The sequence below is a fragment of the Microcaecilia unicolor genome, chromosome 1 (genome assembly GCF_901765095.1).
Source record: "Microcaecilia unicolor chromosome 1, aMicUni1.1, whole genome shotgun sequence".
Taxonomy (NCBI): Eukaryota; Metazoa; Chordata; class Amphibia; order Gymnophiona; family Siphonopidae; genus Microcaecilia; species Microcaecilia unicolor.
Window position 1 is genome coordinate 382559409 of NC_044031.1, and position 26551 is coordinate 382585959.

General features: G+C 44.6%; 1 protein-coding gene across 1 annotated transcript in view; it reads left to right on the plus strand.

The window, feature by feature from the left end:
- The window catches only part of CDC42EP1 (CDC42 effector protein 1), a 54853-nt gene extending 43084 nt beyond the window's left edge, over positions 1–11769 (plus strand). The window contains exon 3 of the mRNA XM_030210327.1: positions 10317–11769. Coding sequence (XP_030066187.1) covers positions 10317–11182 — 866 coding nt within the window. The 3' untranslated portion in view covers positions 11183–11769. The remainder of the gene's footprint in view (positions 1–10316) is intronic.
- Positions 11770–26551: the final 14782 nt, after the last annotated feature.

Below are 26551 nucleotides of genomic sequence, written 5' to 3' on the forward strand. Positions count from 1 at the left end.
AAGATGTCAGAAAATGAGCCTATTTAGACTGCTGGTTCCAGAGAAATAAAGCCCCTTCTCCCCCCCCCCCCCCCCCCCCAAACAAATGACCCAATGCATTTCTAAGGGAGAAGCAGTTCCAGCAGCAGCAATGAACAAATATTCACTGTAAGTAACACAGAAGGAATTTCACCTTTCAAATCGCTCTCCCTTTTTATTTCCTCTTCCAGTCACCGATAGACAGAGAGCTAACTCAGATATACAGTGGTGGAAATAAGTATTTGATCCCTTGCTGATTTTGTAAGTTTGCCCACTGACAAAGACATGAGCAGCCCATAATTGAAGGGTAGGTTATTGGTAACAGTGAGAGATAGCACATCACAAATTAAATCCGGAAAATCACATTGTGGAAAGTATATGAATTTATTTGCATTCTGCAGAGGGAAATAAGTATTTAATCCCTCTGGCAAACAAGACCTAATACTTGGTGGCAAAACCCTTGTTGGCAAGCACAGCGGTCAGACGTCTTCTGTAGTTGATGATGAGGTTTGCACACATGTCAGGAGGAATTTTGGTCCACTCCTCTTTGCAGATCATCTCTAAATCATTAAGAGTTCTGGGCTGTCGCTTGGCAACTCGCAGCTTCAGCTCCCTCCATAAGTTTTCAATGGGATTAAGGTCTGGTGACTGGCTAGGCCACTCCATGACCCTAATGTGCTTCTTCCTGAGCCACTCCTTTGTTGCCTTGGCTGTATGTTTTGGGTCATTGTCATGCTGGAAGACCCAGCCACAACCCATTTTTAAGGCCCTGGCGGAGGGAAGGAGGTTGTCACTCAGAATTGTACGGTACATGGCCCCATCCATTCTCCCATTGATGCAGTGAAGTAGTCCTGTGCCCTTAGCAGAGAAACACCCCCAAAACATAACATTTCCACCTCCATGCTTGACAGTGGGGACGGTGTTCTTTGGGTCATAGGCAGCATTTCTCTTCCTCCAAACACGGCGAGTTGAGTTCATGCCAAAGAGCTCAATTTTTGTCTCATCTGACCACAGCACCTTCTCCCAATCACTCTCGGCATCATCCAGGTGTTCACTGGCAAACTTCAGACGGGCCGTCACATGTGCCTTCCGGAGCAGGGGGACCTTGCGGGCACTGCAGGATTGCAATCCGTTATGTCGTAATGTGTTACCAATGGTTTTCGTGGTGACAGTGGTCCCAGCTGCCTTGAGATCATTGACAAGTTCCCCCCTTGTAGTTGTAGGCTGATTTCTAACCTTCCTCATGATCAAGGATACCCCACGAGGTGAGATTTTGCGTGGAGCCCCAGATCTTTGTCGATTGACAGTCATTTTGTACTTCTTCCATTTTCTTACTATGGCACCAACAGTTGTCTCCTTCTCGCCCAGCGTCTTACTGATGGTTTTGTAGCCCATTCCAGCCTTGTGCAGGTGTATGATCTTGTCCCTGACATCCTTAGACAGCTCCTTGCTCTTGGCCATTTTGTAGAGGTTAGAGTCTGACTGATTCACTGAGTCTGTGGACAGGTGTCTTTCATACAGGTGACCATTGCCGACAGCTGTCTGTCATGCAGGTAACGAGTTGATTTGGAGCATCTACCTGGTCTGTAGGGGCCAGATCTCTTACTGGTTGGTGGGGGATCAAATACTTATTTCCCTCTGCAGAATGCAAATAAATTCATATACTTTCCACAATGTGATTTTCCGGATTTAATTTGTGATGTGCTATCTCTCACTGTTACCAATAACCTACCCTTCAATTATGGGCTGCTCATGTCTTTGTCAGTGGGCAAACTTACAAAATCAGCAAGGGATCAAATACTTATTTCCACCACTGTACACCGTCAACCCCTCACACATACAGGCATGCATAGAAGATACCCTTCCTCCCCACACACATAAACAGAGATAAACACATGCAAACAAAACAGATATACACTAGAAACACAGATACACACAACACACATGTACAGTCACACAAAAAAGGCACATACACACAAAACACAGACACAGAGGAGTTGGAAATAATTCCATGAGGTTTTTATGATCTGTGATAATAATAAATGCCAAGGTTTTTTTTTTGGTTTTTGGTTTTTTTTAAACCTTGGTAACATTCTGTGGTCTTTCCCCCTTCATTTAGTAACATACTTGCATGGAAAATAAATGCTTAATTTTGTGAGCATTTTTAATATGTTCCTTGCAGTACTGCATGCTTTTCCTGTCTTGCACCCTGCTCTTGCTACCATCTCCATATCCATGTGAGCTGCTGCTTAGAGACTCAAAAGTGTATTGCATTTTCTTTGTTGTTAATTCTATTGTGGAACCTAGTGACTGAACTCTAACTTTCTTAATGGTTGCTGAACCTCACTAAGTCCCCAGAAAAATGGCCAAATGCATTTCTAAGGGAGAGGGCGTTCCAGCAGCTGCATGCAGTAGAGCTTCTTTTAAACGTTGCCTCCTCTCCTGGTCACAAACACATATGGAGTCATACACACACCCACATGTATACACAGGTAGACAAAGACACAGTTATACGCACATAGTCGCATATACACAGACACACAAATAAAGATACGTGTAAATATTCAAAAACATATCCACATAGATATATATATATATACAAACAAAACAGAAATATACACATAAACAAAACATAGACAAACACACACAAACATGTACAAACCACAGACAAGAACACATATACACACAAAATGCAAAAACACATGCACTCCCCCCCCAACCCCCCCAAAAAAAATAGGCACAGACAAACACACACATACACCAGTAGTGTAGCCAGACAGCCAATTTTGGGTGGGCCTAGGAGCAAAATAGGTGAGCACAAAATGTCCACTCTGCCCCACCCCCAAACTCATAATATAAATGCCTAAGCTGGCGGGATTCTCAAGCCCTGCCAAATGAAGACCTCTTTTAGTCCTCTAAAGGTACCCCGTGACCCAGAATGCCATTAGCCAAGCTCTGCAGTTGGTTCAATCATGGCAGTATTCCTGAGCTCAAGCCAGCAGTCTAGCTTACTCAGTCCTCGCACATGAGCAAAAAGTGTGCATGTGCAAGATGCCAGCGTCTCCTATGCAAGCGTTCTCCCACACCTTACTCCCCATTTTGCCACATTATTTCCCCCACTGCATTGACTCTTAAGGGTCCTTTTACTAAGCTGTGGTAAGCGCTAGTGTGTGCTTACCACAACTTAAAAGAACTTACTGTGGGATGCTCTCAGACATCCTGCGGTAAGATCCCAACCTGCACACACAAACCATGTGCTAAAAAATCATTTTACTTTTTCTGTGGAGGGGCATGTCACAGGGGGCGGGGGGCGGAGAGTGGGCATTTCTGTGCTAATCAGCACATGTACATTACCAAACACTGATTTGCACAGGATTTTCATTGTTGTTAATTCTACTGTGAAACCTAGTGACTAAACCGTATAGGTTTGTTAATAGCTTCTATGTAAATTGGTGCCTATTGAATGAATCATGTCATCTGCTACTGGTTGCAATGTATGTGTTCTGCCCTTTCTCTTGGTGTGATTGGCATGCAGCTTAAAATAGAGTATAGAACATCACTCTGAGAAGACTCAGAACTCTTGATCTAAAATCTTCTTTAATACAGTAATCAAACAAGGAAAAATAACTTACAGTTCAGATGTGCTGGACAAGAGTTTTTGCCTTGCAAGCTGGAAGTCTGTTTTCAACCAGCCCTCTCTCCATGCAAGAGAAAAGCTGGGAGTAATTCAACAACTTGCTGAGTAGAGATACTGTTTATACTTTTACACTGGTGAAATCTTGATAGCATCACAGTAGCTTCAAGAGGGTCATACAGAAAAATACAGCATAGGCAGTTTCAGTTCATAGAGGAGAATGCTGCAGACTAACTCTTATAGACCCGATGAGAAGAGAAGGGGATCAAGTAGCCCAGCATGCACAGAGAAGAAGGCAAGCAAATCGAAAGAGTCCTATAAGACACAGGGATCTGGGACATGTACTCTAGAAGAGCCTATTACAGAGAACTACAAGATTACAGGGATTTATAGTTCAAGGGCACAACCTTAATTAATGTAATCTGTTACATACAATGCTTAACATATATTCATAAATAACAAACAGCCTGTCTCCATGCAAATGGAGGCAGAACAGTATGTGTGTGTATGTTTGTGCATTGTTTGTGTGTGTATGTATTATATGTGTGTATTCTCTATGTGTGTGTCTGTTTTGTATGTAAGTCTTTTTGTATTTGTGCTCTGTATATGTAATCTAATATTTTTATTTATGACTTGCCTATCTTAAAACAAAGTAAGCAAGCAAAAAAGAAACATAGGGGTCATTACCGCATACAATTCAAGCTTCTCCTACCAACCTACAAATGCTCTCACTCTGCTGCCCCTCCTTACCTCTCCACCCTCATCTCCCCCTACATTCCTACCCAGAACCTCCACTCACTGGACAAATCCCTCCTTTCTGCTCCCTTCTCCACCTCCGCTAACTCCAGACTCTGCCCTTTCTGCCTCACTTCACCCTTTGCCTGGAATAGACTTCCTGGGCTGATACGTCAGGCCCCATCCCTACCCATTTTCAAATCCTTGCTCAAAGCCCATCTTTTCGACTCTGCTTTTGGCACTTAACCTTACCATTACTCCTCTATTCAATACCACTACCAATCTGTCTGTATTATGCATTTGCATACCTTAATTGTCTTTAACTGTTTAGATCTATTAGTCTGTCCCTATGAACTATTGTGTAATCAGATGTACTATGCTGGCCTAATTTGATTGTTTCTGTTGTTATGTCCTTTAGATTGTAAGCTCTTTTGAGCAGGGACTGTCTTTCTCTTCATGTTTGACTGTACAGCGCTGCGTAAGTCTGGTAGCGCTTTAGAAATGTTGAGTAGTAGTAGTAGTAATATTCAACTTGGTTTAAGTGGACAGAAGAGGCTTAAACCATGCTGAGCTGGCCGGCCACCTATATTCAGCAGCACTCAAACAGGCAGTGCTGAGGTGGTCCTGGCAGGGCTGGCGTTAGGGGGTAGCAAAAAGGGCAATTGTTACAGAGAACCTACCTCTGCCTCAAACTTAAAAAGGCATAGTCTGCAGGCAGGCTTTGGGGTTCCCTGTCTAGTTTCTGCCCTGGACACCTGAATGTCTATCACTAGCAAGTTTGGGCAGTTCTGGAAGTTATCAGGGGAATTCTATATATGGTACTGAACGTTGGGCACTATTTCTGCACCAAAAGTTTAGTGTAGAAAAGCGTTCTAACAGATGCAAGGCATCAAAATGGGGCAGAAAGTACAGATCTGTGGAAAAACACGTGGAGGGGCATAATCGAACGGGGACACCCATCTCTAAGGGCGCCCATCTCTAAGGACATCACGTATTATTGAAACAAGTTGGGCATCCATCTTTCGTTTCGATAATACGGTCGGGAATGCCCAAATCTCCACATTTAGGTCGACCTTAGAGATGATCGACCTAAATGTTGAGATGGTCGACCTTAGAGATGGGCGACCTCGGTTTTCACTGATAATGGAAACCGAGGACGCCCATCTCAAAAACGACCAAATCCAAGGCATTTGGTCATGGGAGGAACCAGCATTCGTAGTGCCCCCTCACATGCCAGGACGCCAACCGGGCACCCTAGAGAGCACTGCAGTGGACTTCACAAATTGCTCCCAGGTGCGTAGCTCCCTTACCTTGTGTGCTGAGCCCCCCAAACCCCACTCCCAATAACTGTACACCACTACCATAGCCCTTAGGGATGAAGGGGGGCACCTACATGTGAGTACAGTGGGTCTCTGGTAGGTTTTGAAGGGCTCCCATTTACCACCACAAGTGTAACAGGTGGGGGGAATGGGCCTGGGTCCGCCTACCTGAAGTGCACTGCACCCACTAAAAACTGCTCCAGGGACCTGCATACTGCTGTGATGGAGCTGGGTATGACATTTGAGGCTGGCATAGAGGCTGGAAAAAAATGTTTACTTTTTTTTTTGGGTGGGAGAGGGTTGGTGAGCACTGGGGGAGTAAGGGGAGGCCATCCCCGATTCCCTCCGCTGGTCATCTGGTCAGTTCGAGCAGCTTTTCAAGGCTTGGTCGTGAAAAAAAAGGACCAAGTAGAGTCGGCCAAATGTTCGTCAGGGACGCCCTTCTTTTTTCCATTATCGGCCGAGGATGCCCATCTCTTAACCACGTCCCCGTCCCGCCTTTGGTGTGCTGCAGACACGCCCCCGGGAACTTTGGTCATCCCTGCAACAGAAAGCAGTTGATGATGCCCAAAATTGGCTTTTAATTTGGGCAACCCTGAGATAAGGACGCCCCATCTCACGATTTGTGTCGAAAGATGGGCGCCCTTCTCTTTTGAAAATGCCCCTGATTATGTGCCCATTTACAGAATAGCGCCTAAGTGTTTCCGTGCAGACCTGCAAAGGGGCGTGGCCACGGGAGAGGCATGGGCTGGTCAGGGGCATTCCCTTAAAATACTCGCAGTGTTATAGATTTATAACACTGCGAGATTTATACCTGGTTTCAGTTGGTATAACTCCTCGTGTCCAAAGCTGAGTGCCGATCCCGGTGCTATGCACTGGTTCTATAAAGGGCGCACATCCTGGAACGCCTGTTATAGAATACCGTTCTGCACCGATTTTTTTCTGTGCTGAATTTTGAGCACCATTTACTGACTCTAGTCCTATGTGGGCACCAGCAAAATTTAGTTCAGAGTGCCACATACCTAACTGGGCAAGTTAAATGTAGAAAAGGCAGTCTAACTTTGTCCAGTTAGGATGCAGCACTATTCCCTCTAAGCTGAGTGGGAGTCCTCCAACTGCATTGCTTCCAGTAGGGGGTGCTGCTTCAATATTACTAGGGATAGGTGGTGTTTTCAAATGCTGTGGACAGGCAGGTTCCATGGAGCCCTGCAGAGCTTGCCTGAGTCAAGGCCTAAATTGAATTGAATTGAAAATGTTGATAGTGAAACAGTGCCACCCAGTGGCAGGATTGTAGGTGGAGGATTCAGGCTCAGCTTAGTGGGAAGAAACATTGGTATATGGATAAAGCACTGAATATCAGCTGAACCCACACAATGTCTGGGTAATGCGACAGAACGGGTATTCAGTTCCGGTTCCTGGCCATGGCCCAGCATTGAATATCAAGGTCTATTTTAGCTGGTGGCAGTCAGTGCTTTATAAACTGCTGACCGCCGCCGACTGAATATTGAGCCGCTAAATAACAATGTGTGTCTGTGTGTGTGAGTCACATACCGTCCTAACTATGGGAATCTTAATAGAAAGGAGCAAAAATGAGAACAGCCCCTCTGCTCTTAGAATGTTATCCCATTACGTAAAGACCCTAATGCACGCCACGAGGAATCTTCAGAAGTCTGACTGACTGACTCTTTTGTTTTGTCCTTAAGTTGTTCACTCAAAGGAATCCATTTTGTTGTCTGCGCTCCCCACAGCTGTGACCGTTTCTTCCTGGCAGAGAATCTGAAATTATTTTAGAGAAGCACACAGCATAGCTAAGAAAGGAAAGGGTTCTTGATGCTATTTCAATGAGTTGGACACCCTGTGTGTCATGCTTCAAACATCATGGGGCTGCCTTTTAGTGAGATTTTATCACTGATTTCATTTCCTTAGATATCACTTCAGAAATTGTCCTTTTAAGAATCTAAACTGAACATGAAATGACATTAAAATGAATTTCTTAGGGAACACATAAAGAGCATATTACACTGGTAAAATATGTTTATAGATGTAAAACAGGATTCTGCTAAGAAAAAATAGACATTCCCATGGTTGGAGCAGATCAGGATAGTAACTGCATATGTGAAAATGCCTTTTCCCCTTCATTTTAATGGGCCCTACACTGATATCTACACACAGGATTAACTCTACTGAGCCATACGCCTGGAACAGGACTTCTGAGTCAGTACATCCTGGTTTGGTATATCTTGCTCTGTCTCTGGCTCAAAAACTCACGTTTTTGAGGCTGTTTTAAACACTTTGCCTCATATTCACCTGTTCAATAACCATGTTGTTTTATTTGTTCCCATAATATATGAAACTCCCTAATCCCTTATCTGTCCGGTTTGTCTTCAATAGATTAAAAGGTCTGTTGAGCAGGGACTGTCTCTTATGTATTTGTGTACATTCCTGCATACGTCTAGTAGTGCTAAAGAAATGATGAGTAATACTAGTAGTCACGGGCCCCCTACCATATCCCACTTCATCCTCCACCCCTTCCATAATCACATTTCCCTCCCCCATCCTTCTGCTCTTCCACCAATCAGCATAGTAATATTACCCCCTCATTTCCAACCCCTCTTGCTTTTGAGTATCGTTTGGCATAATTCTTCCTTCCTCACTCCCTTGATTACAGTTATTTGTGTGCATACCATGACAGGAATGAACCTCACTCCTAAACCAGGGTATGTGGAGTATGATCTCAGTCTCCTTAAGTTTACTGGTAATGCTCTCTGTAATACTTGCCTTGTACCAAAGAGAGCTTTTTGTCTGGAGTTCATGTTACATGTATGGGCAATTTATCCAGGTATGCCTGAAAATTCCTTTTAATCAAGCCTGTGGCACCCAGATTTTGAGGGATATGAGGGTGTTTTAGCTACACATCTGTAGTCACTAACATAAGTTTTCTTAACAATCAAACCAGTGGCGTAGCCAAGGGTGGGCCTGGGTGGGCCCAGGCCCATCCACGTTGGGCTCAGGCCTACCCAGTAGCAACATGATGTGGCTGGCAGGGATCCCTCAAACCCCACTAGCCGAAAACTCCCAACAACTGTCCTGCCTGCATACCTTTTAAGTAGCAGATCTTAGCCTGCAGTGAGCAGCGACTGATACATACTGCTTGCACTGGTTGCATCAGAGGGAAGGCTGTGGGGCCAACAAGAGCAGTGTGTATTAGCTGCTGCTCGCTGCCGGTGAAAATCTGCTATTTACAAGGTATGCAGGGGAGGGGGATATATGAGAGACCATATGGCATGCAGGCGAGCAAGGGAGAGACCAGATCACTTGTTGGCCAAGGCAGAGTTCTTCTGCCCACCCATCTTGGGCCCAGGCCCACTCAAAATTGGGTGTCTGGCTACGTCCCTGAATCAAACTAGTGTGTGCTTGAATATTTTTGTGATTTTGCTGCTGTCTCCTACTCTGCCACCTTTCTTCTACAGTCAGAACTCCACAGCATTGCATGTGGTTTCAATTAGAAAGGAAAGCCAGTGGAGAAGGAGGAGGTAGCAGCATGTATTTACCTCCTCCTTCTGTCTCATTCGGCTAAACAACCCAACAAAGGACACTGCCTTAGGTGAACCGCTTCATAAAGGCAGTTAATAAATCCCAATCACTCAATCAAGAAAGAAAGAAGGGGTTAGGGGACATTTAGCCCTAGTCCTGTCTCTACTGCTCAAAACATTGTAGTGTTGCCTTTGTTTTAATCTTTCTATTCTTCTATGTCATTATCCAGAGAGATGTTATTCTTCATGCTTTGGCAGTTTTTAGGAGGAACAAGAGGTACACACTTCTGATTTAATGCACTTCTTTCTGAAGTTCATCAGGGATTCGTATTACTTATACACTTTGCCTTTGTCAGTATGATGTTTGCACAGGGCTCCAATTAGAGACGGTCAAAAGTACTTTGATTTAGGATTGTGATCAGGCCTGGATTTACGCAAAGCAGCATAGGCAAGTGAGTCCTCAGAGCACACCTAGCCAGTCGGGTTTTCAGGATATCTACAATGAATATACAATAGAGATGTGCATACCAATCTATTGTGCATATTCCTTGCGAATATCCTGAAAACTGGCTGGGTGTGCTCTGAGGACTGGATTGAGGCCCATTGGCCTAAGGTAAAAAAATATGAGGAGCTTGTGCTGCTTCAAAAGAGCATCACTGTGGTATTACAGCCTTCCTCTGCTTCTCTTTTGATACTACAATATTTGGGATCTCTGACAACCCCTTCCCCATCCCCACTGTCTGGGATCTACTGTCCGGTGTTGCCTATGGGTGCCAAAATGTTAAATCTGGTCCTGATTGTGATATGAAATCTTCAAATCAATTTGGAAAAAAAACAAGTTGAGAATGTTATTTTTGCTAACTAAGAGGAGCTTTTCTAAACTTTAAAAACCAGTGTCTTCTCAGAAATTAGACAGAAATCAAAACAAAAGGAGGTCCTAAAGGATTTTGATTGTTTTATTTAATTCAGTTCCTAATTTAAGAAATGTCTTGCTGCTCCTGTTGCTTTATATGAGGCCTGTATTTGTACATTTGTCCTTTACACAGCAGTGTGTGATCTTGGTCTCTTATGTTTCAGGCTTGGAGTCTGGATTCTGTACCATCCCCCGTCTCTCCCGCACAGAGAAAGCTCTGGAGAGCTCTCCTACCCTGGAGATAAAGTCAAAGGTGGATGACCAACTGTACGATTCGCTGCAGTCCTTCCAGCTGGACTTCGGGCCTTCATTGCTAAGCGAAGTCTTTGAGGTCATCAGCTTCCCTGAGGAACATGTCCATGATGACACAAAGCTTGCTGCCATACCATGCTGCAATGGGGAACAGGAGGTACCGACCATCAATGGGAGAGATTTATCCCTACGTCACCTCCAGCCTAAGAAACATTTTGATGCCTCCCCCAGGGCAAAATTCAATCACATCCTCTGGGAAAAAGATGAAGTTGCTGAGCCCTTGCCATCAGCACCTCACAGAGTGCAGGTTACTCAGAATGGATGCCACCCATCAGCCTTGGAGCATAAGAGACCACTGGAGAGCCCCAGTGGAGAAAAGGAGATAAATCTTAGCAAAGGATCTCCCTGTTCTAGAAATATAAATGTGATTCAGGGGCATGAGAGTGTAAGCTTTGGACAGAAGCCAGGAGCCATGGTTCTCACCCAGAAGCCTATCTATGACAGCGGGGAAGTGTACAAGGCCAACTTTGGCCATAGGCCTCAGGTTTTAGCACATGAATTCAGCAAGATGGGGTCTGCCATGGCCTCTACAAGGCAAGATAGTGAGGAGGAAGACACTTGCAGCAGTGAAGAAGATAAAGAGGAGGAAGAGGAAGAGGGAGGAGAAGAAGAAAGCCCCAAATCCAAAGGGTTATCCCTAAGAGAAAGGAGTCAGTATGCCAGTCTCCATAATGACTCATTTGCATATGCAGATGAGGATGATGAAATCAAAGTATGACATCATAAGAAGCAGTACCATTTTTTTTTAATGGTCAGTAACCTTATAAGCAGCAGCCTTTAGGATTGGACTTTTATTTTGGTGCCTCCTCCCATCCCCAAACCAGACTGCCATGTCATTGACAATGAAGGAATTTAGTCTGTTGAACAGTTCAGTATGGTTTGACAGAAACAGTCCAAAGTGGCACCCATGGTCTGCAAATAAGTACATTTCAATCCCTGGTCCTTCTCACTGGCCAAAGTCTCACATATGGGAGACAGCTGAAAACAAAAAGACAGAGTGAAAAAAGAAAGAACAAGAGAATTGACTGACCAATTAAAACATACCAAAAAAAAAAAAAAGTAAGGAAGACAAAGAGAAAGAAAGAGGAAAACATATGCATATCCTTTATGGGAAACAACTTTAAAACTATCCCCACTCCCAGTGGCTGCACACTTCTTGTATTATTCTGAAATAGTTCAACTCTCCATCTTTCCTTTTTGCCAAATTCCCAAAGCATTATGGGATCATCTGTAGGCAAAGTTTCATAATCAACAAATGCATGTTATATATAAGTTTCTGAGAAATACAACCAGTATGCTCCAAAAGCTGAACAAGGCTAATTATTACACCCTAGATATTGCCAAGAGATTGTTATTATGATTCATATACAGAGCAGGTAATATACTCCAAGTATTAAAGCAGCAGTAAAGTCCACATATACATTGTTAGAAAGGTATAATGAACCTATTACAGAGCTTGTCCTGCACCAGTCTATACGTTCTGACTATTAAACAGGCACTCTCCGTCCCAGAGCAAAGGACAGGAGTAATGGCGAGCGAGTGCTTTGGCTCTACTCCAGACCTAGACTGGACCTGTTTAACCTGCAGCTTCCTGGTAACTAGGTCAAATTTTGCAATGATTAGAGTTGTTGATTTTTGGTGGAACAGTTCTCTCTGCCCCTCTTTGGCCCAGAGGAGACTGCAGCTCTGTGCAACCAATACCAATGGCCACCAATAAGAACCTGTTTGTCCTACTCCCTCCCTACACCTTCCCATGCAGGCTATCAGAGCAGTGTGGGAGCGCAGTGAGCACGCCCATGCAGTTTTATCATGCTACCTGAAACAGAGAAGAATGTGAAAGGATGGGGGAGGGGGATGAAGGTGGGAGAGGCAGCTAAAAAGAGGGAGATAATGGGGGGGGGGGGGTAGGAATCTGTAGGTTGGACCTGAGGGTATTGTAACTGTAAGAAAGGAGATGAGGGGCAAGGAAGAAGCTGCAGATGGGAGGGAACTTGCAGTGAGGGAGAAAATAATTCTGAAGACTGAGATAGGAACACTAGAAGGAAAGGACCTGGAGCTTATAGGAAGCGAGGAACCTGAAAGAGGAAAGCACAGTGGCAAAACAGAAACTAAAGAGAGATGGGAAAGAGGGGAATCTGAAAGAAGAAATATAGGAACAGGAACACGGGAACTAGAAAGTAGGGCTGTCACAAGGAGAGGACAAGCAGGGCAACTGCCTTGGGCACCAAGTTGGGGAGCACCATGCCGTCCTTTGGAGTCAGTTTGTGGGTTCGTGAACTCACAAGGGAAATGGGGTATTAAACATAGGCCTTGCTTTGGGTGCCATTTAGCCAATGACTGTGCTGCTAGAGACAGCAAGAATGAGTTAGCCTAACCTAAAAGGAGAGTGAAAAGGGGAGAAACCTGTAGCTTGGGGGAGAAAGCAACCTGTGAAGGGGGAGATGGAGAGGAGAAAGAGTACCTGAGACAGCCTCGGTCTGCTATGTCTCCAGAAATCAGATTTCCAGAGGTTTGTAGTTGTATTTCCTGGTTCCTGAGTAACGTGTTCCTCCACTGTCTCCTGATCAGGCCCCGCTGTGTCTCTGATTCCCCTGTGCGAGACATTTTTAAATATTTCTTGAGTATTATCATTTGCAGGAGTACTGTTCCCTGTGCAGAGCTGCCTGAAAGAAAGTTGTATTGTTATTTTTCTTGTTGTCTGTGCGCACTATAAATTGCCTGGGAAGTTTATCTGAGCAGACATTTCATAAATTGTAATAAATAAATAATTAAATATCTTACTAAACAAACCTGGGTCTGAGCTAGACATTGAGTCAGAGTTATCCAGATCAACATCAGAACATAGAGTATGCCCAATCACTTTCCCATCTTGAATTGGAGTATCGAAAATATGGATGAGGAGGTGTCCATAAAATGTTACACTACAGAAGAGCAATCAATGTACCCCAATATGGGGCAGTCGATCATATTTTTAAATATTCAATTATTATTATTTGTACAGTAGCATCGATGTGTACGGGACCAGATCAATGCCAATCACAAGTTCATGTCGCAATCCTGCTGAGTATATAGAAGGGCTTCCCAAGCTGTGGGTCGCAACCCCAAACGAGGTCGAGCACACCACATTTCAGGTCACAACCCAACCCACAAGTACATAGGCACATCATTTTCACTTGCCGTGGCGGGGTCTTTAGCATTGCTGTAACTGCAACCAGGGTCACAGCCTGAAAAAAGTTTGGTAAACTGCGGTGTATAGTCTCATCATGATTCACAGAGGAGGTTAAGGGGGCAAATGTATAAAGTGATGAGTAAATGAAGGCACCACAAAGAGCCATGCTCAGTGCATTTTCTATAATGATGTTAAGGTGCCCCTATCCCATTAAAAAATAACAGGGCAAAGCCACTTTGGCACACTAAAGACAGCTTACGCCAGGTCAATGGTAGGTGGAAGTTGCTACACCTACTTTTGGCCTTGCATTGACCACAACTGATAAGCATTCTATAAGCTGTGTGCATTGCTAGGCGGAATGCCTATGATACAACCATTCTCCTCCCATAAGTATACCCCTTCACAGTTACGCGCAAAGGGCTAGATTCTATATATGACGCAAAAAAAAAAGTCAGCGGTGAAAAAAAGAGCTATTCTATAAACCGTGCTTAAAGTTAGATGCGGTTTATAGAATGGCATTTACGCCCGGAATCGCATCTAAATTTAGGCATGGCCATTTGCACCAACTGAAACGTGGTACAAATGCACATACCTACTTTAGGCGCATATCCCAGTTATTCTATAACAATGCAGGTGAATTTTAGGAATGCCCCATTCTGCCCATGACCGTCCCATTTCTGTGCACCCTTTTTCAAATCATGCGTTATTTTTAGGCAGCGATCCCGCGCCTAAAATTTACGTGTGTAATGTTCAATTAAATGTAATTAGTGCCAATAATTGCTTGTTAAAAGGCCAATTATTAGCACTATTTAGCTTGTTATTTAATTAAATTATGTGATTTTTGGTGACTTTTACAGAATTAGGGGTAAGTGACCTAGGCGGTCTTTTTATAAAATAGAGCCTAGCACTTATGTGCATAAATGACAAGTAGTTATGTCATTTTCATGCGTATGTGCACCAGGGGTGTAGCTACGTGGGGGCATGGGCCCTCGTAGATTTGGCCCTGCCCCCCCCCCCCCGCCGCCAACCCCTTTGACCTCCCCTCCCACCGCCAACCCTTCCCTGCCGCCATCGGGTACCTTTGCTGGTGGGGGTCCCCAATCCCGGCCAGCTGAAGTCCTCTGGCACGGCCACGTTGCTGATCTGCAAGGGCAGGCTTCTGTTTCTGTGAGTCTGTCGTCCTGTCAGACTCACAGAAACACAAGCCTGCCCTTGCAGGACGTCAGACTCACAGAAACAAAAGCCTGCCCTTGCATATCAGCAACGCAGCCGCGCCGGAGAAGAGGACTTCGGCTGAAGGGGGTTGGGGACCCCCGCCAGCAAAGGTACCTGATGGTGGCGGGGGAGGAGGGTTGGCGGCGGCGGGAAGAGGGGGTCGAAAGGGTTGGTGGCGGGGGGGGTCAAAAATGGCGGCAGGGGGGCTAAAATGTGCCCCCTCACCTCGGGCTCTGGACCCCCCTCCCGCTGAAGTCTGGCTACGCCCCTGATGTGCACACAATTGAAAATACAAGCATGCTTTACAGAACTGCCTTTTAAGTGACTTGTTCAAGGTTGCATAATGAGTGCTGGAGAAGGACTGTGAAATCTACTAGTTTTGTAGCTCTACTTTGACCATTCTCCTGTCAGCTCCAAAGTACCATAAATATCTGAGCAGGCAACGTGCTGAGTGAGGCAACCAGAATACTGCACATTAAGCATTGAAGCAATGTATTATTCAAGGGCAGCCAATTTTTTTATGTAAACAGAGTTTGTCTGGGACTTCAAGCCTTTGAGAATGACCTGTGGTCTGTATGTAGGAGGAGGAAGTCAAGAAAAGGGGGTAGAATGAGAAAAGGGGCCTGTTGCGCACCTCAACAAAACTGCAGGGAGCAATGGTTCCCTTCTAGCAAGCAAAGCCGACTGCTCCCTGACCTCCGCCTTCTGGAGCAACAGACTTCCACTGGTGCTTCTCAGCATTCCAGAGGGCCTGGCTGACAGACGACCCAGTTTGTAACAAATTGTGAGAGGGAGGGGAGGGGGGAGAAGGGCTACAGGAAATGCCTGGGGAAGTAGATCATAAAAGACAATGTCCACCATTGAGTAATGAACTCATGGTAGTTCCAGGCCTCACTCCTGACAGTACAAAGGGACTTCAGGCTTTGGACTCAGCTCTTAGGGAAGGCCTGGACAGTGTCTCGATGCTCATATTAGCCCTCTGCTCAAGTCACTTCATTGGCTCCCTATCCATTTTCACATACAGTTCAAATTCCTCTTATTGATTACTCCGTTCATCAGGTAAATTTCTGTTTTTTTGTACCCTTCTCCTCCACTGCCATCTCTAGACACTGTTCCTTTTATCGCCTGTAATACACTTCCTTAGTCAGTACATCAAGCTCCATCTCTAGCTGTATTCAAATGTAGGCTAAATGCCCACCTTTTTGAGGCTGCTTTTAACTCCTAACTCCTATTCACTTGTTCAGTACCCATATCTGTTTTATCATTCTCACCCTAGGTAAGTCCCTTATCCTTTATTTGTCCTCTTTGTCTGTCCTGATTAGATTATAAACTCTGTCGAGCAGGGACTATCTCTTACATACTTAGTATACAGCGCTGCGTACATCTAGTAGCACTATATAAATGATAAGTAGTAGTAGTAGTAGAGGAGAAAGGGGGTACTGATAAGAAAAATGTACAGAAGGTGGGGTATTCAGAACCCCTAGAGGGGCATAATTGAACGAAATCGCCTATCTCCATGGGCGTTTATCTCCAAGAACGGGTCCGTGAAGGGGCGGACCGAACCGTATTTTGGGAAAAAATAGACGCCCATGTTTTATTCAACAATGTGTGAGCTGGGCGTTTTTGTTTTTCAGCGATAATGGAAAATGAAAGCGCCCAGCTCAAAAACGAATAAATCCAAGGCATTTGTTCGTGGGAGGGGCCAGGATTCGTAGTGCACTGGTCCCCCTCACATGCCAGGACATCAACCGGGCACCCTAGGGGGCACTTTTACAAAACCAAAAAAACAGGTAAAAGAGCTCCCAGGTGCATAGCACCCTTCCCTTGTGTGTTGAGCCCCCCAAATCCCCCTCAAAACCCACTGCCCACAAGTCTACACCATTACTATAGCCCTAAGGGGTGAAGGGGGGCACCTACATGTGGGTACAGTGGGTTTGGGGGGGTTGGACGACTAATAAGCATTAAGCAGCACAATTGTAACAGGTAGGGGGGATGGGCCTGGGTCCACCTGCCTGAAGTCCACTGCACCCCCTAACAACTGCTCCAGTGACCTGCATACTGCTGCCAGGGAGGTGGGTATGACATTTGAGGGTGAAAATAAAAAGTTGAGAAACTTCATTTTTTGTGGTGGGAGGGGGTTAGTGACCACTGGGGGAGTCAGGGGAGGTCATCCCCGATTCCCTCCAGTGGTCATCTGGTCATTTAGGGCACTTTTTGGGGCCTTATTCGTGAAAAAACAGGGTCCAGGAAAAGTGTCCTAAATTCTAGCTAAAAACGCATACTTTGTTCCCATTATCGGTGAAATGCGCCCATCTCTGTTCGGCAGATAACCACGCCCCAGTTCCGCCTTCGCCACACCTCTGACACGCCCCCATCAACTTTGTCCGCATCCGCGACGGATTGCAGTTGAAAACGTCCAAAAATCGGCTTTCGATTATACCACTTTATTCGTTTTAGTGAGATAAACGTCCATCTCCCGATTTAGGTCGGAACTTGGGCGTTTTTCTCATTCGATTATAAGCAGGCTAGTGTCACTCAGAAGAAATTTATTTACAGTGCTTAATATATGTCCCAAATCAGTAGAATTCAGTGCTTTTCATTTTGTTATCAGAGATGCAGGGCCGATGCAAGGACATTGAATGCCCTGGGCCAAGGAGGTTTTATAACAGGAGACGGCATGACATCAAAAAGTTGAAGCTATCTCTCCCATGCAGCTGCTATATTGTGTGACCTCAAATATTCGCAGATGCTGTTGAAAACAATAGCAAACTTGTGAGGTTTATGACTGCCTATGTGTGGTTTTATTTTATTTGACAGTTTTTTTTTTTACCTGGGGGGAAGGGGTCCTGGGAGGTGATATGCGGTCCTACCACAGGTACGGTGCTTCAGAGCGGCAGACTTGTTTTTGGAGCTGAAGAAGCTTGATTTTAGTAGGTGGCAGATTTAAGAAAGGCCCTGGAGTTGTGGGGACTCCCGTGGCTCCAAAATCAAGTCTGCCCTTCCAGAGTGCCCACACCTGTGGCAAGACCACAGCTCACCCCGCCAGACCCGTGCCCTGAGTTAAAAAAAAAAACTCCTCGAGTTACATATGGGAAGCTTTCAAATAAATAAAAAAGCTGTCAAATTAAAAAAAAAAAAAACCACATAGGCACAGGTTTGCTATTGTTTTCAATAGCATCTTCAAATGTTTAGGGTCACACAGTATTGTGGCAAGCCCTGCCCACTGGATTCGGCCCACAGAATGGGCCAGATTGGTTCATGCCATCTCCTGTCATAAAACCTCCTTGCCCTGGGCAATCCTTCAGGCTTAGGCCCTATAACTTTCAGGTCCCAAATCTGCCCCCAAGAAATCATGCGTTTAAAATTAAATATTACATTTGGGGGGGCGGGGGGGTATCACATGCACACAAGTAATGAGTGCAATTTCCAAAAATCATTTACTCAGTTAACGGGCTATTTGAATACTGCCCACCCATCCTGCAAGTAAAATACACATTGATGGTTCTTTAAGTTAGTGAAGTTATCAGAATCTATTGTTTTGCTTTTACTGCAATTCCTTCTCCTCCCTCCCCCCCCCCCCCCGAAGGTGTTGCCTAGGTGGCCACGTAGTGTTACTCAGTGGTTTGGCCAGCCCTGCAGAGATGGTTTGGAATAATTTAGCTTGGCATCAGGATTATTACAAAACCCCAGCATTTATGGCCAGATGATTGAAAACCCCGTGCTGTTCCAAACAGCGCTCTAAAAATAGCGCTGGAACAGCACGGAGCTTTGCCGCCCCTATGATCAGAGATAATAGCATGCAAATTTATGTGCGCTATTATCTCTGATCATAGGGTAAAGTGCGGGAGGATTGTGCCTGAGCAAGTGCAATCGCTGGTCATTGAGGAGGAATAGGTTTAGCATACATTTGCATGCTAGTTGCGTTCAGAGCCCACGAGCACGTTGTTTCACGCACTTGGGGGGCTCTGATCATGGGGCGGTAGCAAACGCAGGCGCTAGTATGACACTAATAGCCTCCAGCACCCACGTTTGCTTCTGATCATCTGCCCATTAGTGAGCTATCACTGACAGAATAAAAACCCTAAGTGCTATAAAGTTACTGCTCATTGTTACATCAAGAGAGCATGGCTGCAGGTCCCAGTGAAGCAGGATCACATGTACAGTCAGTCCTACTTTTCTCTTCACTATAAAATATTGTTGTGCAATTAACAAATTTAAAAACCTGTTATTTTCCTGAACAAAGTGGGGTTTTTTTTAAATTTGCTCTGTTGTGGCGAGATCCCCAAATATTTAATCTGCACTGTCTGGATTATTCATTGTCTTAGTTTCCACCAAGATAGTCTTTGGTTTTAGCACTTATATAGTTCATGTTGTTGAAATCTGTCTGGGAGTATCCATCAGGTTTACAGTCTCACAGTGGTGTCTCTCCTGCCCACTGGGTTCCTAATTTGTGGCAGTCTGCCTCATTTTGCTCTGTCCTTTTGTTGTGGTCCTTCTTTTCTTTATTTTTGGAGGAAGGGGGAGTCCCAGCGCTTGGCTTTTACTCCTTTGTAGACTTCCAGCTTGATCAGACTCAGAAACAGGATCTGGTGCCAGAATCCTTCAGGGAATATTTTCCTCTCTTCTACACCTTACTCCCAGCTTCCACTGATCCAGTCATTTATTTATGTATATATTTGTTACATTTGTATCCCACATTTTCCCACCTATTTGTAGGCTCAATGTGGCTTACATAGTACCAGAGTTGCGTTTGCAGACTCTGGTATAAACAAATACAAAGTTATGTTGTGGTAAGATAAAGTTCATGTGGCACAGCCACATTTGGGAATCGTACAATGGAAGAGTTGAGTCATGTCCTTTACGCACTTTAGTTTTGGTGCATTGCAGAGATCGTCATTTATGACGGGTTGGTTGGGTATGCCTTTTTAAACAGGTAAGTTTTTAGTGAATTTAATTTCATTGCAGCAAGGGTCCTGGAGAACATCTGCTTCCAAATCTTTGCACTCACAGACCTGCCCTGCTGCTCTCCACAGGATAAACACTATTTGTGCCAAAATTGCTTAATATGAGTTCAAGACAGTTTTGGATTCTTTGCACTAAGCCATACTTAGGGGGCACTTTACTAAAGCGTAGCTCGAGTTATCTGCAGCAGGGCCATAGGAATAAAATGGGCCCTGCTGCAGATAACTCAAGCTAAGCTTTACTAAAAGACCCCCTTAGTTTGTAGTTAAAACACCGTTAGGACACTGCATCTGCTGTACAGAAAACACATTATCTGAAAACAATTCACTGCAGGACCATAGCAAATAGCTGGGCCCTGTGCGACTTGCCCACCATGACATCTCCCCATCCTTTCTTGTACTGCCCCGCCCTCCCCCACCATGATATATCAGACTTTCAGTTGTGAGTTTTATACTTTATTCAAACAGTATGATTTGCCTCCAACTGATACATTGTACCAACTGAATTTATGTGAGCTGTCCGTAGGGTTACCACATGGCTCCAGAAAAAGGACGACACATTGATCCAGTCCAGGTTTTTTTTACTTCCATTGTCCGTCCCCTCCCTACTCAACTTAAAAAAAAAAATACCTGAGCTGGTGGGGATCCCAAGCCCCACCAGCTGAAGACGTCCCTGGATGACACCAAAAACGCAGCTCTCCACTTCAGCAATTTACAGCAGCTCCCTAAGCCACCAGCATCAGCACTTGCTTAGGGTCAAAGCGGATTACAGCAATATAACCAGATGTGCCTCTTTCATACAGTCAAATATTTATTTATTTATTTGCTGCATTTCTACCCCACATTTTCCCACCTATTTACTATTACTACTATTTAACATTTCTAAAGCGCTACCAGGGTTACGCAGCGCTGTACAGTTTAACAAAGAAGGACAGTCCCTGCTCAAGGAGCTTACAATCTAAAGGACTGTGGTAGCCGTGTTAGTCCACTCTTAAGGTTATCAATAGAAATCAAACAAAATAAAACATGGAAAAGAAAATAAGATGATACCTTTTTTATTGGACATAACTTAATACATTTCTTGATTAGCTTTCGAAGGTTGCCCTTCTTCGTCAGATCGGAAATAAGCAAATGTGTTAGCTGACAGTGTATATAAGTGAAAACATTCAAGCATTACTATGACAGTCTGACAGGGTGGGAAGATGGGGGTGGGTCGGAGGTATGCATGGGGACATCAAAGCATATCATTGATATTCTAACAGGATGGGTGTGGATAGGTGAGGGGTGGGGTGATCAACAGAGACATACAGCTTTATGTTTTATAATGGGCTAAGAATGCTGGTGCCAGTAGGGTTCCCACACCTGTTGGTCAACATTTTACAGGACCAGGACACTGTACCAGTGACTTCACAGTGAGAATCCTGAAAGGTAACTTTAAAACCATACAAGAACGTAAGACCTTTGAAGTCAGAATGATTGAATATTTTAACACCCAACAGAAAGGACTTAACAAGGATCTGGGGTTCCTAGCCCATTATAAACCATAAAGCTGTATGTCTCTGTTGATCACCCCACCCCTCACCTATCCACACCCATCCTGTTAGAATATCAATGATATGCTTTGATGTCCCCATGCATACCTCCAACCCACCCCCATCCTCCCACCCTGTCAGACTGTCATAGTAATGCTTGAATGTTTTCACTTATATACATTGTCAGCTAGCACATTTGCTTATTTCCGATCTGAGGAAGAAGGGCAACCTTCGAAAGCTAATCAAGAAATGTATTAAGTTATGTCCAATAAAAAAGGTATCATCTTATTTTCTTTTCCATGTTTTATTTTGTTTGATTTCTATTGATAATCTAAAGGACAAAAGTGCACTTGATCAAATTGGGGCAGTCTATTTGCAGCTAAATGTGGCTTACACTATGTTGCAAAAGGTAAAGTATTAAAATCACATTTTCTTCAACCTATATTCTTAAAAATACACTATTGCAATTTTAAGAATGTATGAAATTAAACTGAACCCCCAAGAAGCCAGACTCTGCATACAATGCAAAACTAGAGAAAGAGAAAACAGTGACACGTGGCCCCCTGTATTGTGCAAAATAAAATAAAAAAATAGGTGTAAAATTTCAAAAATGGACACACTCCAATTATATAACCAATTATCAAATAAAAATAAAACAAAAAATGGAACATGTGGTGCTACCCTATTATTGTACTAATGTAATACATTTTTTAGTTAGCTTTCAGAGGCCAAAACCTCTTTCCTCAGATCAGGACAATGTGCTGCTGCTAGTATGATATACTGTCCTGACCAGGGAATCGGGGCTGTCCCAAGTGCTGTGCAAGCGGTGCAGACACACAGAGCACAGTTACACTGGGTCTGCTCGCACCCTCTTTGGCTTGCAAATTGCTCCTGCACTGCTCTCATTTCCTTTCCACTGCCACCACCACTACTGCAGCAGCTTCTTCCAACCTGCAGCACCATCGGCAAAACGAGAAGAAACACATGCAGGCTGCAGTGCTTAGGCATGCGCTGTCAGCTCTGCCGGTCCTCTGCCCCAGAATAGCAATTGACATCAGAGGAGGCAGAGGACCGGCAAAGCTGACAGCGTGTGCCTGAGCACTACGGCCTCTCACGTGTTTCTTCTCGTTTTGCCGCTGCTGCTGCAGGTCGGAAGAAGCAGCAGTAGAGGTGGTGGCAGCGGATAGGAAATAAGAGGAGAGCAGGAGCAATTTGCAAGCCAAAGAGGGCGCGAGTAGACCCAGTGTAACTGTGCTCTGTGCAGCTGCACCCACTCACACACAGCACTTGGGACAGCCCTGATTCACTGGTCAGGGGTGTAACCAGACAGCAGATTTTGGAGGGGGGGGTCAAGTGTTCTCTCCCTCCCACCCCACTCAACTTTTTAAAAAATACCTGTGCTGGCAGGGATCCCAGCACATGCTTAGTTTTTGCACATGTGTAGCTGCTTGCGTCGGCGGCTGAGGGTGCTGATGCAGACTGCTGAAGAGCAGTGTTTTTGGTGCCATCAGAGGGAGCTTGGGTACATCACTGTTAGATGAGCTTGAGCCTCGGGGGTGGGCTGGGCCCACTTGTGGCTATGCCACAGCGGTTTCTGAAAAAGCTGCTCTAGGAGTAGAGGAGTAGCCTAGTGGTTAGTGCAGTGGATGTTGATGCTGGGGAACTGGGTTTGATTCCCACTGCAGCTCCTTGTGACTCTGGGCAACTCACTTAACCCTCCATTGCCCCAGGTACAAATAAGTACCTGTATATACTATGTAAACTGCTTTGAATGTAGTTGCAAAAACGACAAGGTAGTATATCAAGTCACATTCCATTTCCCTATACTAAAGAAAAACATTATATGTGATTTATTGCAGATAAAGTGTTGTTGCTTAGTAGGACAGTCTGAGTCCTCTGAGAAGCTTTACCAGGTCACTTCAGCTCTGTAAGAGAGTTGTGGACTTGATATATTGCTTTTCTGTGGTACAACCAAAGCAGTTTACATGCAAATACCTTTCTTTGTTCCTATAGGGCTCACAATCTACGGTTAAGTGACTTGCCCAGAGTAACAAGGCGGGACTGCAGTGGGAATCTCTACTGATTCTCAGCCCACTGCACTAACCACTAGGCTATTCCTCCACTCCAAGACCAATCCAGCACTGAGGCTGTGGTTTTCTCAAGAAATAAGAGCAACAAACTTCATGCAGAGAAGCCAAGTTACCCAGTTCCAAGCTAGAGCTTTTGGGACAGTCCTTGATTTCTGACCAACCTATTCTGGTGCATAATGGAACTTGCAGCACTGATTTCAATTGGCAGGATCAGACACTGCAAATCCCATAATGCTCTGGGATGTAACAGGACTGGCCAAAAAGTGTCCAGCCTGGAACTGGGTAACTTGGTATCTTTGTAATGGGAGGACACCAAGGACTAGCTCAGCCTCTCTCCCTTTCTCTTATTTCTATTTATTTTTACAACACATTTATTTGGATTTAGCTCATACCTTTTTCAGGTGTAGCTCAAGCCGACTTACATCTAGGTACAGTAAGTATTTCCCTGTCCCTGAAGTTTGTATTCTGGTTGATCCATGCCTGGTTTTACCCTAGTTACTAAGAGGAAGGCAGGACTAATGATTCCTGTACTGAACAAAATGCTTTCAAACTGCGGGTTTACTCCTGAACTTACTGTCTGCAATAGCTCTTATTTGACTTTGGCGCACAGAGCACATCAACCTGTTGCATCATTACACTGACGATGACAAATATCCTTAGTGGATGGTCTTAGTGAACACAAGAGACTCCTGATGCAGTCCTAGTCAGCCAAAACACAGCTGTGTCGAGTCCCTAATAAACATTTTTTCTTCTGGAGTGTCGTCCATTATTATATTTTTTGAGTCATCTTCGCTGTTTTGCTGAACAAAATGGAACTGGCTGCACAGTTTGCTACAGACATGGAGCTGAAGTGGAGATATCCTTTTTATATACATATAATTTGTTGATAGTTGAACAGTTTCATCCAACTTTTTTGGGTTTTCAGCTCAGTTGGAACTAGAGTCAGGATCTGTCATGAACCTTCATTTGGAACAGCTTGAATACATTTTTTTATAATCCCTCCCTACTCCCCCTTGTCGAGGCCCATGCCACAGGGGGCACCAACCTTGCCCAAAATGGAAGAAAATGCAGCCTGCTACCTGGCTTGGGGTCCCTCCCAAATTTTTGCCTTGGACTCCACCCCAGAATGTCTAACACAGGCCCCCTGCCATTCATGCAGTAACAGTCCTCAACACTGGGGATGAGGGCAGTTGTGGCCTGGCCTTGTGTCCTTTGTTTTTTGTGTTTTTTTTTTAATCATGTCATACACAAAAAAAGAACTTCAGAATTTTACACATGAGAGGAACCAATCTAGAATTTTAACAGGAGTTTTCATATACTCACTGACGTCCTGAAACTTTGATGTGGATAGCAAACATGAACACACACAAACTTAGAAAAAGTTCAGATAAGGGCAACACATGACAAAGAGGACAGAACACTTTCTTTATGAAGAGAGGCTAAACAGTTAAGGGATATGATAGAAATTATATTATGAGGGGGTGGAAAAGTTCAAACTAGGAAACAGTTGCTTTATTTTTCAAACACCACAAAAGGAGGCGAACGCTCACCCTTGGATTTTATATATGGATAAGATCCCAAGATGTGCAAGCAACTTAATTGACTAACAAGCTGTTAACCATCAATAACTGGATGCTAACAACCAATTTATTTTAAGAATATACCACCCAGACCTAAGTGGTTTACAATTTCTTTACAGGTACTGGCACTGTCCCTAATGGGCTCATAATCAAAGCAGTATATTGTACCTTGGGCAATGTGACTTGCCCAGGGTCACATGGAGCTGCAGAGGGAACTGAACCCGGTTCCCCAGGATGTCAACCCACTCCTGACCATTAGGCAGTAGTGGGAATTGAACCCAGATCCCCAGACCTGCTACCAGCCACACTAACCATTTGGCTAATCCTCCACTGCCAATCATTGACATAATTGGCACTGATTAGGATTTGCGGGCACATCAGACTGTGTGCTATTCTAAATCCCATAGCGCACAACCCAAGAGGGGATATGGCCATGGGAGGGGTATCGGTGGGTCAAGAGCATTCCAAAACGCTCACAGTTTTATAGAATAATGCCCAACTTGGATGCCAGGATTTACACCAGGTTTCAGCAGCGATAAGTCTGGCACCCAGAGAGTTGGTGTTAAGTGTTATTCTATAAAGGACACACACCCTTTATAGAATAGCGTTTAGCACCAATCTTTTCTGGAGTCCATTTTTGAGCACCAGAGTAATCTCATAAGCTGCCTTTTACCTCAGAAAATAGATTAAAAAGGGGAGTATTCAGGCAGTGTCAACCCCCTCTACCCTGCTCTCATTCCTTAATCCTTCTCTAAACTCACTCACCCTTCCACTTTTACTCCATCCTTTGCTCCTCCTTCAACTCTTGATCTTCTCTACCTCTTAACCAGCCTCCTTCCCCCGACTCCACACCTACCTTTCCATTATTAGCAGAGAAATCACAAAGAAGAGCTCAAATAGAGGCTTGAGCTGGAAGTTGTGACTACTATAGTACTTAAAATACAAAAAGAGCAACTCAATTGGAGCACTGAAAAGAGCAGGAGAGAAAGGATCAGTTCACTGGTAAAAAGGATACACTCCATCATCTTTCTCCCAGGTTCTCTCTCTCCCTCATTCTCTTCTGCAGGTTCCTCGATGTCTGCACCTGTCTCCTCACTGTTCTCACCTCTACCTCTTCCCTCCTTAGGTACCTCTGTTTTCCCCTATCTCATGGCTGAAGATTACTCTCCATTTCTCCTCACTTCCAGGTTCCTCTCTCCATCTCCTTCTTCAGGTTACTTTCACTTGGGTCACAGTACTACGGACAGAGTACTGGCAATCCAGCAGGACAGGACATGTTGAGTGAGTGCTCTGTGTTCTCTTGATTGCACTTGTCCTTAGTATGTACTTGCAATATATTTAGGAATGATAGGAAAAGAAAGGATAGCAGCTGCAGAGACTGGGAGAAAGTATGTATGCTGGGGGAGGGTGTATCTCCATGCTGCAGACCTGCTATCACCACTGATGGGAGTGCCAGGTAGATGAACAGGCATGGGAAGGTCAACTTTTTAAAACTGGTTAACATTTGGTATGACTTTTACCAAAGGGATACCCTGCATTC